Below are 15,203 nucleotides of genomic sequence, written 5' to 3'. Positions count from 1 at the left end.
TATTTAATCTTCATAATAGGGATGCCTGGGTGGCTCAGCAGTTGAGTGTGTCTACCTTTGGCTCAGGGCATGATCCCGGAGTCCTGGGATCGAGTCCCGCATCGGGCTTCCTCCATGGAGCCTGATTCTCCCTCTGCTTGTGTCTCTGCCTGTGTCTCTCATGAATAAATAAATAAAATCTTTAAAAAAACAAGCAATAATCTTCATAATAATTTTTTAAAAGATAGATTTATTTATTTATTTATTTATTTATTTATTTATTTATTTATTTTAGAGAGAGTGAGAGTGAGTAGAGGGGAGGGGCGGGGGAGGGAAAGAAAGAATCTTTGGCAGACTTCCGGCTGAGTGTAAAGCCCGATATGGGGCTGGATTTCAGGACCCTGAGATCATGACTTGAACTGAAATCAGGAACCAGCTGAGTAATCAACTAAACCATCCAAGCACCCCTTAATCTTTATAACAATTCTATAAGTATGATTATCACTACAGATTAATAAGCACACTGTCATATATATTTATATACATAATAATTTAGACTTGAAAATAGAACAGAGTTGAGGCCAGTGCCTTATTGCAGACTTCTTGAAATGTCTGGAATCTGCAGTTTTGAGGCTTTGCTCTTCAGCCCATTAGAAATCCTTCATGTTTGAGATTTCTGGGTGGCTCATTCTGTTGAGTGTCCACCTCTTGGTTTCGGCTCCAGTCTTGATTTCAGAGTCCTGAGTTCAAGCCCCTCTATGGGGTCTAGATTGAGCATGAAGCCTACTTTAAAAATTAAATAAATAAAAAATAAAGAAGTCCTTCATGCTCTAGCCTCTTGGCACATCTCCATTCTTTCTCCTAGGCACCCAGCAGGAGCTGGGGACTTGACTTGGCTTTTACTTGTATTTGGCAAATTTAGAAAGTTCCTTTATAAATTTAAAAAACTTCTCTTTCAAATTACTTTTTTTCCCCATAGTAAAGTGTTTTGAGAATTACATGATGTTTGAAAAATGTCCACTTAACATCAATCAGAATTTTACCCATCTGTGAACCTATAGTAAGCATTAATATTAACACAGTAAGTATTTAGCAAATCAGGATAAAAGCTCTGAGCTTTTTTACAGTTAAGAAGCTTTAATAAAATCATTCATTCATTTACTTATTCAATAATAAACATTATTCACTTCCTATTCTTTGGAAAGTCTTTATGGGAATGCATTTGTTGAAAGTGTTGATAATCTAAGTAAGCATTTAATCGTAGAATAAAATACGCCCCTGGGTTTTAAAAAGGCTCATATGTTACCATTAGTTCTAAAATACACTATAGAACACTAAAATTTATATTTGATAGTATGTATATTTCTTATCCTAGTTTAAAAATATACTTTGGAATACTTTTTTATAGCTCTCCTAGATAATTTTTTTTACCCCTCAGATTTTGAAATTTGGTGTATTAGTTTCCTGTGGCTGGTGTAACAAATTACCACAAACTTTCTGGCTTAAAACAATAAAAGTGCATTCTCTCCCAGTGCTGGCAGCCAGAAGTATGAAATTAGAGTGTCAGCCACACCATGTTCTCTCTGGCTCCTCAGAAGAATCATTCCTCTTCCAGCTTCCTGTGGCTGCTGGCATTCCTTGGTTTGTGGCCACATCTTTCTCTGCTTGTCTTCACACTGCCTTCCTGAACTCTCTGGGTCCATATTATCTCCTCATCTCAGATCATTAATTTCATCCTATCTGCAAAGACCTTTTTTCCAATTAAGGTCTCATCTGTTCCAGAGATTTTATGTGGGTATCTTCTGACGGTTATTTTTCAGCATACCACAGTTGGATTTTACTATTATATTATAATTCGTCACTAAAATAATTGCCCTGTTCTGGTTTCTAGTCTAGCCCTACAGCCCTGCCCTGAGCTCAGCCCTGCCAGACTCTGACAAATTTTGCTGCCCTGGCCAGCTTTTTTAACCAGGATGTGGACAGTCCCCCATAGTTGATCACTTGCTGGGCTTCTAAGGTGATTGCACAGGACCTCCTGCCCTTGCCGGGCCTGCTGCTCTACCTGTTGGTTGGCCTGCCTTCTCCCTGTCCATAGTAGGTGTTGAGCTGGTGTGCAGCTGTGTACTCCAGCTCACCTCAGGACTTTGGAGTGTCAGTTACCCAAGCATTTTTAGGAAGGTTGACTCCTCATTTTTCTCCCTTTTTTTTTTTTTCCCCAGAAATGAGTTGTACATTTTCATGGGTTCTTAAATCAAGTCTGTCTTTACTTGCTACCTCTTAGTCATTATTATATGGCCATCACACAGAATCATGTGCAGCTGTTAGAATTTGTGACTTCCGGTTTGCATAATACCTTGCGAGTTTGGGGATCTTCCATTGTCAGGCTAGGCTGTCTGCCATGACTGCTGCTTTGAAATCATATAATCTTATCTGTTCTTCTAAGACCATTTGTTTGATTGGGGAAAGCAGAATTTCAGAAGCTTAAGTTTCTAAGGCCCAGAGTAATAAGGGCCTTTTAGATTCTCCAGGGCTATTGCTTGAGAGCAGTACTATCATTGCCTGGAGTCTTTTTGTTTCTTTCTTTGTCACTAGCTCTGTTCATCATTGAGGTTTCCAGATAAAAGAGCAGTCACTCAGAAGTGTTCTCCCTACTCTGGAGTCACACATGTTTCAGTGTATGCCTCTTTGACTTTACTTGTTCCATTACCTTATCATTGTGATCAAAAAGAATAAGTTTACTGTTTTTTAAACAACCTTAAAATTACTTGTCAAAAAGCACTGAGGTTAAGATTTATGAGCTTCATGGATTGGGATTCATTTATACACCTAAGCTCAACTTAGTGGGACTTAAAACAGTTTCTGTAAATGTTTTTCACTTAATATTTTGCAGCTGCTTGAGAGTTTGTTTTTGGTTGTGTTTTCTAAGTAATCTGTACGCCCAACATGGGGTTTGAACTCACAACCCTGAGATCAAGAAGAGTCACATGGTCTTCTGACTGAGCCAGCCAGACACCCCTGGTCTTGAGGTTTTTGTTTTTATTTATTTTCTCAAATTAACTTTCTGAAGGAATCTGGATAAAATTGACTCAGAGCTGGCCTTTCACATATACTTTCTGGGTCAATTTAGCTTTTATGAATGGGTTCACTAGTGCCTATATTTCCATGAGATAGATAGAACTTTATTTTTTTCCTGTCAGCCTCTAGGTTAGAGCCTCACATACTGTTTTTCTGTATTCAAGGCTGTGAGGATGCTAAGAAGTAAATGAAAAAGTGTTTTAATTTCCACTTGTGGCCCTGAACTATCTCCACTTGTGATCACACATAGATCTTCCCAAACTGACAAATAATTATCGTTCACAAAAGCAGCATAAACAATCTAGATTTATGCATCTGCCAGTAGTTTTTCTTTCTGTGGCCAAAATTCTAGTAGTTCTGTATCTTTAAGCTGTATCTTATCCTTTGGGGATTGGTTTGCTGAGTCTTAAGGAGTCAGCCTTCCCTCAGGAACACATGGCTCATAGCTTAGATCCACAGCAGCCTTGCTTTCTTTAAGTACTTTGCCTAGACTCACGCAGAAAGCAGAAGGAAAGCTTTGGTTTCTAGGAAGTGAGGTATATATATGTTTGCTGTATAGATGATTATCTGTAATTTTATTTAAAAACCTGTGGCACAGAGATGCCTGGGTGGCTCAGTTGTTTAAGTGTCTGACTCTTGATTTCAGCTCAACTCATGGTCTTAGGGTCATAAGATCGAGCCTCAGGTTGGGCTCCATGCTCTGCGAGGAGTCTGCTTGAGGTTCTTTCCCTCTCCTTTTGCCCCTCCCCCTACTCACTCTTGCATGCTCTCTCTCTCTCTGTCTCTCAAATAAATAAATAAATCTTTAAACACCTGTGGCATAAACTATTCCTGTTTTCACAGAAACCTGAAAACTAAGATATTAACCAGTGGATGTCAGTATAGCCTCTGCATCAGCTAGCTATTCAGGATTTGGTCTGGGCAGTTTGGCCTAGTTCATTGGCTATATTGTTTATTCTACTATTTTTCTAACTGAATGTATTAATATTACCATTTATTTATTCAAAAAATAGCATCCTCTGGTATTTAATTTTAAAAGAAATCTCTGTACAAAGAAGAAATGTTAACTTTGAAGTTCCAAAAATGACCTACTTCGGCCGCTCTGCTACAGGTGAGGAAGCCAAGGGGCTGCGTCACTGTGTGAAGGAGGGACATCCCGAACCCCTTTGTCCCTGCTGCTACTTTCCTGGTTCCCAGGTCAGATTTTTTCCTAGTTCCCAACAAGTCACCTGGTTCTTGATTTCCCTTCTCGGTCCCACATTGCATCCTGTCTTGTAAGCACCGCAGAATAAACTTTGTTCCTGTGGCGTTCTGAAGCTTGTTGGCTTTCCTCAGCACTGGTGCTGTTTCCCCGCAATGGTTGTGCAGTCTGTCCCTTTTTTAGCCCGCCATCCCAGATGGAACATTTCCTATGCTCCAGGAATCCTGCTCAGGGACTACCATGTATCTTTTCATCCTAAACTGTTCTCCAAATAGGTTCTGTATTTTCCTTTTCTGCAGTTGAGAAAACTGTGGTTAAGAGAGATACCTTGCCTGTTACCACACAGCAAGAGCTGTGGCAGAGTTGGGGGTTTGAATGAATGCCAGAGCTCAGAACCCTTTCTTTGGGCTTCATCTCTGCAGAACTCCCACACGTTCATTGTTGGTTCCAGGACCTCTGGAGATTCTTTTTTCCAGGTGTTTATGAAGATGGTGTTGGATTAGAGCCTCAGAATAGCTGAGTGGTCAGAAATGGTGAAGACGTTCAGAGTTTTTTGTTTTTAGCTTTTTAAGATTTTGTTTATTTATTCATGGGAGACACAGAGAGAGAGGGAGAGAGAGAGAGAGAGAGAGAGAGGCAGAGACACAGGCAGAGGGAGAAGCAGGCCCTATGCAGGGAGCCTGACATGGGACTTGATCCCGGGTCTCCAGGATCAGGCCCTGGGCTGAAGGCGGAACTAAACCGCCAAGCCACCCCGGCTGCCCAGTTTTGTTTTGTATTTTATAAATAGTTCCCTGATCTCAGTAGATGCCAGCATTTGATGCCTACTTTCTGACCAGCTTACTGGTTGAGGCTCCTGTTCTGTGGGTTTTGAATACCTTCAAAAACACCCTGGCCAGGAGATGGAGACCTACTAATTTCTAGACACATTATTATGTGGGAAGTAATTATGAGTGAGAAATACGGGAGTATATATCAGCCACGGGAAATTCAGTTGTGAGATGTTACCTAGACATATTACTGCCTATTTTAACTGGTTCCTAGAACGTTTTTAATTTGATTGTTGCTCTTCAAGACAAGTTTATCAATCATAGTGCACTGATTATTGATTTTGAAAACCTGCTCTGTGAAGTCATCTTGTTTTTTTTCTAGACAGAGTCAGTGTTCACTGGCAGTCTTTGTGTTTTTATGATAGCATTTATTTCATTATTTTCTTTATGTGTGTGTGTATGTTTCCTCTTCTCTGAGCTGCTGGTTCCCCCTCCTGTGTACCCACCCCGCCCTCAAGGGAAGAAAAGATAGCGAGCTTCCTGTGCTACTGCTGCTGGAGGATTTAGTGAACCCATGGTCACCACCAGGCCCCCAGGTCCTAAGTTGCTGCACAACAAACGCTGGGGAAGGGACTCTTAGAGCTCCTGGATGTGACCTTATGTTCTTTTGCAGCGGTGGAAGTGGCCTTGAGCAACGTATCAAGCCTCTCAGTTTTGCTTCCTCATTTTTAGTAGCCTTACCACAAATAGTGGTGTGAGGAATGATGAAGTCAGAAAGATCTAATACAACACCTCACATACACGATGCTCAGCAAACTTTGGCCGCCCCTCTGTTCTCTGTGACTTCAGGGGCTGGCATAGTTCCTGGGACATCGTAGTTATGCAGGGAGAGTTGCAGGGAGAGTTGGTTTAGCGACTGTGTGTTTTCCTTCTGAAAATTATCCAGATCTGCTCCTCAGCCCTACTTTAAGCAGCTACATTCTGCCTTTTTGCTGTTATCTTAATTTTTTTATTTTTTAAAAGATTTTATTCATTATCCCTGCCGAGAGAGAGAGAGAGAGAGAAGAGAAGAGAAGAGAAGAGAAGAGAAGAGAAGAGAAGAGAAGAGAAGAGAAGAGAGAGAGAGAAGAGAGAAGGAGAAAGAGAGGGGAGACACACAAGCAGGGGGAAGGGAGCAGAGGGAGAGGAAGAAGACTCCCTGCTGAGCAGGAAGCCTAATATGGGGCTTGATCCAAGGACCCTGAGATCATGACCTAAGCCAAAGGAGACACTTCACCAAACTGAGCCACCCAGGTGCCCATTTGCTGTTATCTTTAAAATGGGTTCCCATAAGAACATTTATACAAATTTAGCTTTCTTAGTGCTTAAAAGCATCATTTGGAATGATAGTGGCCAAACAAAAATAAATACTGTGCCTTAGTTTCAATTCTAGTTTTTTAATGCATATATGTACCATATTTGAGCTTAACTAGTTCATTGGTGATGGAATGAAACATATTGATATCTATAAATTATGGATTATAAGAAATTTTTTTAAGTTTTGTCTTAGATTTCTTCCAGATCTTTCTCATTTATGTTAATAGTTGAAATAATTAAAACTACATAAAGAACTTTAACATCTTTTCCAAATCCCACTTTTTTTCCTCTTTCTAAGCTATTTTGGCAGTTTCTTGCAAATAAACATATTTCATATAGCAAAAGACTTTTAAATCTAATATTCTTTTTTTTTTAATATTGTTCTTAATGGACTGCAATTATTTAGTATTTAGCATGAATGCAGTCTAACTCAGATAGGCTTTTTTTACAGTTATTATGATGGCTGTAATTGCAAAAGGATGCTTTGAGGTAGGAGAAACTGCCAGATGCAATGCCATTTGATCTAAAAAAGGTCACAGTAAAAGGGACATTTAAATTAAGTTATAAATTACAATTGAAGAACAATATTTTGATGTGTGAGACCAGAGATGTCAGAGCAGGGAGATATAATTCATGGGTTCATTATAGAACAGAGGTGCCTGACAGCTGAGCCATGCCAAAAGGAAAATTTATTTGCAACATCACGCAGACGGAAAATGGCAGCTGAGATGAGAAGCCAGGGCAGAAACTTGAAGCCTTGTGGTTATACACAGAGTTTGTGCTAAAAGACTGCCTGAGATCCTGAGATGCTTAATGATTGCTGTAATATAAATGAGGTGTTTGGACATGTGTACATTTTCTGTCTTATTTAAATTAAGACCTTGTCCTTGCTATATAAAATAACATACTTTATAACTAGGCAGTAAGGTTTATTCTCTCACCTCTGTCCTATATACAGATTTGCTGAAATTTCAAAACTGTTTAAGGCAGGAAAGCTAAAGCTTGAAACAGGATCTCCATCTATGGCAGCTTTGAGGAAGGATATAATTTAATGTTTATAGCAATCCATGAGAAGTTCAATCATGAGTTAATTAAACTGTAGGCAGTCATTAAGTATTATTTATTCTTTCAAGAAGCTTGCCAGTAAAGCACTTATATATATTAAATTATAGAAAGTAATAAGCAGAGAATGATTTGTCAGGCAAAGTGCGAGTAGCACATTTAACTTGGGCAATTATGCAGAAATGTGTTTTTCTTCTTCGGGCATGATCCTTTCTTCCTGCTAATCAGGGAGAGGTCAGAAGCTTAACAAGACCATAGAGGGTGTATTCTCACCAGCACTGTATAGTAGATGATCTGTGGAACTTCTAGTTGTTGAGTAGTCTTTGCTAAGAGATGTGTGCCTAAAATTTGATTCCCTGTGATGATGCCAGTATAGTTTGTAGCTTTTTGACATTTCACATATCTTGTCACATTGTATCTGATTTCATCCCTTCCATTGTCTTTTGACACAGCTGAGGGATAGTGGTTTTAGGCCCATTTGACAGATGAAAACCTCAGTTCAGCCAGTTTGTGACAAACCTGATAACAAAATCAGTCTCCTGTCTCAAATCCTGTGCTGTGTTCACTAGGTATTAACAAGAAGGCATTGACTGTGGGATGGTTTATATAGAAGGGGCTGCTGGGCACATATGCATTGTGCAACTTGCTAAATGCATCCAATTACATGTGGTATCATACTCTTTGGCTCTGTGGATTCAGTGTAGCGGTTTCATTTGTACCAAACCAGGAGATTGTGTTACCCAAGCTGTTCTTGTTTTTAGCACCAAATTGCACCACCAAGTCCACTCTGCTGGTTCACTTATGCCACAGTGTTTGATGCTGAGATGTCCCACTGGATCTTATGGGCACTGGATGGCGTGGTAGGGGGTGCTAGACACACCTAATATGGGAAGAGTTCTGCTTGCTATCTCACAGTGAACAAACCAAAAGTGAAGGAAAAACCATAGCCTAAAGATTATATGGCACAAGCCCAGGGCACCAAAGACCAAACTGGTGCAAAACAGCAAAACAGAGATGGTTCCTTGACAGTGACTTGAAAGGCTGGGGGACTGATGAAGTATTACCATTTTGTTATCAAATTTCCTGGATATTGACCTGTGGTTTAGGGGAAGGCAGATTTTGCTTGTGTAGAAGTGTAGACTTCCAGTTCAGTGATGTGGAAGCAGCAGATTTAGAAGTATATGCCTTCATGGTCATTGGGTTATATGCACACACACCCTGGGATGATGAATTTGAAAACAGTGGTTTCTGCTGAATGACATCCTGCTTTAGTGGCTGGCATGGTGATGGGAAGGTGTGAGATCTACATGCTTCTCCCATCAATAGCTTGTAAACATTGGAAGCTGGTTGAGTAATGATGTTGTATCTTCGTTCCTGCAATTTGTGATGATCTTTCCCAGTCAACTCCAAAATAGTACAGTTTAGTGCTCGCTTCGGCAGCACATATACAAAATAGTACAGTTTACTGTACTCTACATTAAAATCACATTTAATCCCAGATTTTACCAACCCTGCTTGGTTGCAAAATGAACAAAAGGGTTTACTTTTCTTACTTTAATTGCTTTTCCAAGACTACAAAGTGAAGCTGTAAGTCATTTTGAGGGTTCCCCACCCCCCGTCTTCATTGTAATTTCTTTGGACAGTCTTCTCTGGGGAAATGGTAGAAAATTTTATTCACATTAAAGGACCTTTTTACCTCAGCGATAATGAGGTAAAGCTTGCACTGAGTTTCTTGACTGTACAGATGTGTCTCTATGGTTGTGATTGGTTGTTTAAAATTTGAAACCCACATAATGTTTTCCACAAAATGAAATTATTTTGTTAGAGCTTGATGCTATATTAGAGAGGAATGTCTTTAATGACAAGTTTTAGATATTTAAGGCAGCCAATATTTTGGTAAATTTAATTCTAATATACATAAGGAATACAGTTGAAATACCCAGTTTAGCTCTTCCTCCAACATTATTTTGGCTCCAGTCTGAAGATAGAAAATCTTCATAATCATCTAGAAAACCATCCTTCTTTTAGAAGGGCTTACTTGTTGCTTGATACATAGACTGAAGAAGGTGGTAGCCACCCTGTGAGGACCCCTGGAGTTTGAATGTGAGATTTACATAGACGTGTTATACAAGACTAGTACTTTACAGAGCCTCTCACAGGTTACACCATTCTCACTCCTACATTTCTGATGGCCATTATCTGTGTATCTGTTCCTGGCACTTAGAGTACTATCTGGCACAGGTTAGCACTCGGTAAATATCTGTGGAAGGAACAAAGGATGTCCTGAGCTCCAGTAATTTTCCCAAAGTGCTCAAAACATAATCTTCATTTTTGTGTAGCTATGAGGGCCATAACAACTTTTAGTATGTTAAAAGTGTATCTTTAATAAAGGATAATTAAAGTGTTTCTATAAAGATGCAAAACTTTCAGAATGTTCTCAGACAAGATTCCTAGAAAGTAGAAATACATGTTTATAACATTCAGAAGAATGTGATGGTGTGGAGAGGTGTAGCTGGGTTCCCTTAGGAAAAGGGCATAGCACAGCCACCCCTTGACCTGGCTGTTGGACTAGCTTTTATGAATTATTGATGACAGTACAACAATAATACCCTAACTCCATTTGTTCAGTAAATATTTCATCACTGTTAGTAAATAATCCCATACCTCTGACTTTTCAAATATGTCTTGGTAGAGGGGTGGGAGAAATAGACACTAAATATTTATTGGGCTGATATCATGGAAAGGTCAGGAACAAGAATATTTTAAGAGGACAAGCAGACAGTGGATCAAATGAAAAGAGAGGGAGTTAGCCATTATTTAGAGAACAGAGTAGCGGAAGGAAGCACAGGTTACCACACATACATTGCAACAGCTTCTTGAGGGGAAAGTGTGATGTGAAATAAAGATTTGTGAAGGAAGTGTGAATGCTGGGATATGTTTAGGGGACAAAGAAGCAGCTTACACTAGAAATTGAACTGAGAGTGACGTGCATGCCCTGGATGGCTTTTCTAATAAACCAAACAACCAAAAGTTCAACAAATTATTCAGAACATTTCTTCCAGCACTCATTCAAAGCCATCCTTGGTTCACCAAAAAGTCAGGAATGGCACAGGGATTAATGACATTGATTTAATTTCAATTGGCCGTTCACTTTTGGAACAGGCCTTATGTTCTTTTTTTTTAATTTTATTTTTATTTTTTTTTAATTTTTATTTATTTATGATAGTCACACAGAGAGAGAGAGAGAGAGAGAGAGAGAGAGGCAGAGACATAGGCAGAGGGAGAAGCAGGCTCCATGCACTGGGAGCCCAACGTGGGATTCGATCCCGGGTCTCCAGGATCGCGCCCTGGGCCAAAGGTAGGCGCCAAACCGCTGCGCCACCCAGGGATCCCAGGCCTTATGTTCTTATGAGTAATTTCCTACCAGCCATATAAGATTTAAAATTTTAAATTTTTTTTCAGTGTACTGTACCAGAGTTTTAGTCAAATTTCAAAAATTATTGAAATGAGTATGTGAAACATAAGTGGTATTGTTTATAGCTTAATAGTTTTTTACCCCCTCTCTGTGGAAAGGCTACTATCTAATCTAGAAAATTGATGAAAATTGAGTAGAGACTGCTTCCTTTTTTTTTCCTCTCTTTCCTTTTAAAAATAAATTGCTAATACTCATTTAGCATATGATGTGCCAGGTGCTGTTCTTAGCAATTTACATGTGTTTTCTAACGTTATCCTCATAATATCCTAAGAAGTAGACGTTGTTATACTCATTTTTAAAGATGACAATATTAAGTCCCAGAGAGGACAAGTAACTTGCCTGAGCTCCCACACCTAGTACGTAATAGAGCTAGAATTGGAATCCAGGTAGTTTTGCTCCAGAATCCATGGATTTTCATCATGTTCTTCATAATTACTCCCATATACTATAATTACCGCTTAAGAAATGTTAATTCTCCATAAGCTTTTTATTAAAAATTTATGATTTGATCAACTTGAATTGATTTCAAATTATCACTATGATATGTGCTTTAAAAAAATTAAATAGGTATTCAGCTTTTCCTTTTATTCAGTTACAGTCCATGACATTAAGCTCATATTATAGATTCTTGTTATATTATAGAACTTGACCTATATCTGCTTGGTTTAGATATTGGGCAAAGTTTGAAAATCTAACTTTATTTTCATCTTTCTATACTGCTGAAAGAAGTTTAGATTGGACAGCTTTCAAATATTTTAGCATTTATTTAGTATGATATTTATAATATTTTTTTAAAGTTTAATGATGAATGTTATGAAAACATGTAAGTCAGTATCTAGCATTCATAACAGTGCATATACCCTCTACACACACACACACACACACACAGAAATATAGAATCAAAACAGAATCCAGGAGCGCCTGGGTGGTTCAGTTAGTTAAACATCTGCCTTCAGTTTAGGTCATGATCTCAGGGTCCTGGGATTGAGCCCCACATTGGGCTCCCTGCTCAGCGGAGAGTCTGCTTCTCCCTCTCCCTCTGCCTGCCACTCCCCCTGCTTGTGCTTTCTGTCAAATTTAAAAAAAAAAAAACAACTTTAAAAATAAAAACCAGAATCCAACATTGATTGTTGCCATAGGTGTTTTGTTTTAAGATAGATTTACTGTTTTAGTTAACATACAGACACATATAGCCTGGACTTCCTTGGACCTGGATTTAAAATAAATTGGGGTCTTCCAGACTTTGAGAATATTCAGGAAATTTTAATTTAAAAAATATTTTATTTATTTATTTGATAGAGAAAGTACACAAGTAGGGGGAACAGGAGAGGGAGAAGCAGACTCCCCCCATGCCCACCCTTGCTGAGCAGAGATCCCAGGGTCCTGAGATCATGGCCTGAGCTAAAGGCAAATGTTTACCTGACTGGGCCACCCAGGCACCCGGAAATTTTAATTTTTAGTACTGTTTCTCTGAGCAGTGAAAATGGATATTTGTAATATCCCTTCCAATAGCAACGAATAGTTAGAAGAGAGACTTGAGACTTAATATTTCAAATATTATTTTAATTTATTCAACAGATATTTACTGCAGGCTTACTATATGCCAAGCCCTGGATCTGTAGCAGTTATTAGGAAGGCAATCTGTACATCCTTCTTATGAGTCTTCTACTAAAGAGGGGAGAAACAGCACTGTCTCCTTTTGTGGATCTGTAGCTCTTTACTTACACCTCCATGGTAGCAATTAACTATTGTCTCCTTGATCTTGTTACCTCATATGTATTGTGTCCCCATAATACATCCCCAGGAGTTTGAGAGTTTCATGGAAATAAAAACCGTGGGCTACCAAGGTTTGGAACTTACTTGTTTTAAGATTTTATTTATTTATTTGTGAGAGACACACAGAGAGAGGCAGATGGAGAAGCAGGTTCCTCGCAGAGAGCCTGATGTGGGACTCAGATCCCAGGACCCCGGAACCATGCCCTGAGCCAAAGGCAGATGCTCAACTGCTGAGCCACCCAGGTGCCTCTGGACCTTATTTGTATTGAGTTGCAGCTGATGGTAAATTGTTCAAATAAAGGATTGAAGCATAGTGAGAAGATTGGAAGGTCCACTCCATGAGAGCAGGGATGTCTGCCTGTTTCGGTCACTGCTGTATGCCCAGGGTCTAGTACATTCCCTAGAAAGCAATAGGCACTTAGTCAATATATGGCTGAATGAATTCAAATCAACTTGTGATTTAGATTTGGGTGAAGTTTACGTAGGGACAATAGTTAAAGGCATTTATTAATTTAATCAGTAGTTCTTTTGGATCTACATATGCTACGGACTATTAGGCACTGGAAATAAGGTCTTAACCGAAACGGATTCTTGTGTCAGAGAACAAGATCTGTAAAGGAAAGCCAGATTTCCGGTGAGAATTTTCAATGGACAGCCACAGTTGGGGAAGGTCGATTAAACAAGAGGATCTTTCTATCTACTACTTGATTCCATCATCTGCAAGTTGAAACTCTGGAACTAAAAGCAGATTGGGGTCACATGAACCAAGAAAGGAATGTCTTTGCAAGATAGAGAAGGCAAGTGGTGTCAGGCACTGCCTGGGGTTGGAAAGGATATGAAGTGGAGTAAGTTTATTACTTTTGATGAGAGAGAAGTCTGGTCCTAGAAGGAATGTGTAGCTAAACCAGCATCTTCATTCACAGGCTGAACAGTTAGTATACTGTTATACAGTTTCATTAAAAAGCTTTTATAGTTCAGGTACCTGAATTTTTTTTAGTGAAGTTACTACAGTTGAAAGACTTCAGAAATGCTAAAGGGAAATAACATAATTTTGTGAACCGCTTTATAGGGAAATGGGACAACAGTGGGTGGGAATCACACTGGCTGGACTCCTGGTTTTACCGCCTGCTGGGTTAGTGTGGTGAGCACCTTTGTTTGACCTTTCTTTTTGTTTGTTTGTTTGACCTTTCTATGCCTCAGTTTCCTCATCCATAAAATGGGGTGACTATAGTTCCTAACACGTAAGCTTAAATGAGAGAATACCTTCCTCATAGGATTAAGAAAGATAATGTGTACACAGAATGTGCTCACTCACCGCTGTGCCTGGCCAGATGTTCACTAAGTGTTTGTTACTGTTGTTCTGAATCCTCTTCCTGATCTTGCCAAAATTAAGCTCTGCCTTCCCTGCTTCCCTTTCCCAGAACAGCTGGTACTGGGATCAGAGGGCGATTGGATGAGAACGAATTCTCTTGCGGATGAATGTGCCCATTCCATGATTCTTCTGTTGGAACAAATGCAGGACTTCTCTTTTATTGATTGGCTGCCAGACCTGTTATTTGGCACACTTAACTAACTAAAATTGTTGTTGTTGTTTTAGCTACATGAAAGTGGCTATGATGCTGGCAAAGCCCTGCAGCGCCTGGTAAAGAAGCCTGTGCCCAAACTGATTGAAAAGTGCTGGACGGAGGATGAAGTGGTAAGTGTGGATGGGAGCAGCCTTGTGGCCAGGGTCCCCAGGGTGTCTGCTTCTTAAACGTGTGCCCTCTCTGCTTCTCTGAGGACTGTCCGTGGCATCTGTTAGTCAAAGGAAGGAGCCTTCAAGCCTCATAATTGTACAGGGAGGCTTGATCTTGGTAAGCTTAGTGGGAAGGATTTTCTCAGGTTTCATGGAAAGAGAGAAGAGATTGGTAGTATTGCTTGGCTGGTTTTAGCAAGCCAGCTTTTGAATACCTCCTTATTTTAAGACACAAGCGTTTGTAAACCAGGTGATAACCTAGAGTGGAGCCAGTGACTTGCAGGAAACATAGACCTGATTATATAAATACAGTGAATCTTTCATATTCATTATGTCATTATGGTCTATCAAAGGAGGTAGGGAGCTAAAATATGTGCCCACAAGTACAGATTTGAATACTCATGGATTCCTGTCCCAGCAGACCGAGTTCTCATTAAGCTACATTCCCATCTTGTGACTTCTGAAAGGTATTGCCATAAAAGACTTACAAATTACTTGTGCTTTTGCAAATACAGTCTTGTGTTTGAGTGTTACTGCTTGACATTTGCCCTTTACATTGAAAGAAATTAAGATGAAGGCTGGCGCTGATAGACACATCGATTATAAGTTCGTCGCTGATATTTTAAAATACGTTAAGAAAGAGTGTTTAGAAACTTTATGTGCTTTCCTGATCTTGCCCTTTCGTTTTTTCAGCTGGTAGTATTTGTTACATACTTACTGTGTGCCAGGTGCTATGTTAGGAGCACTATCAAACAAAAGGTCCCTCTTCCTGAG

General features: G+C 39.5%; 1 protein-coding gene across 11 annotated transcripts in view; it reads left to right on the top strand.

Annotated features, from left to right (window-relative positions):
- RERE (arginine-glutamic acid dipeptide repeats) overlaps positions 1-15,203 on the top strand; it is a 408,927-nt gene that overhangs the window by 304,350 nt on the left and 89,374 nt on the right. For all 11 annotated transcript variants that reach the window (XM_025427256.3, XM_049110570.1, XM_049110569.1 and 8 more), the window contains one exon: positions 14,292-14,390. In XM_025427256.3, coding sequence (XP_025283041.3) covers positions 14,292-14,390 — 99 coding nt within the window. The remainder of the gene's footprint in view (positions 1-14,291; positions 14,391-15,203) is intronic.

The sequence above is a fragment of the Canis lupus genome, chromosome 5 (genome assembly GCF_003254725.2).
Source record: "Canis lupus dingo isolate Sandy chromosome 5, ASM325472v2, whole genome shotgun sequence".
Lineage (NCBI taxonomy): Eukaryota > Metazoa > Chordata > Mammalia > Carnivora > Canidae > Canis > Canis lupus.
The sequence above is the reverse complement of the archived record's forward strand: the minus strand, read 5'-3'. Positions and strand labels throughout refer to the sequence as shown.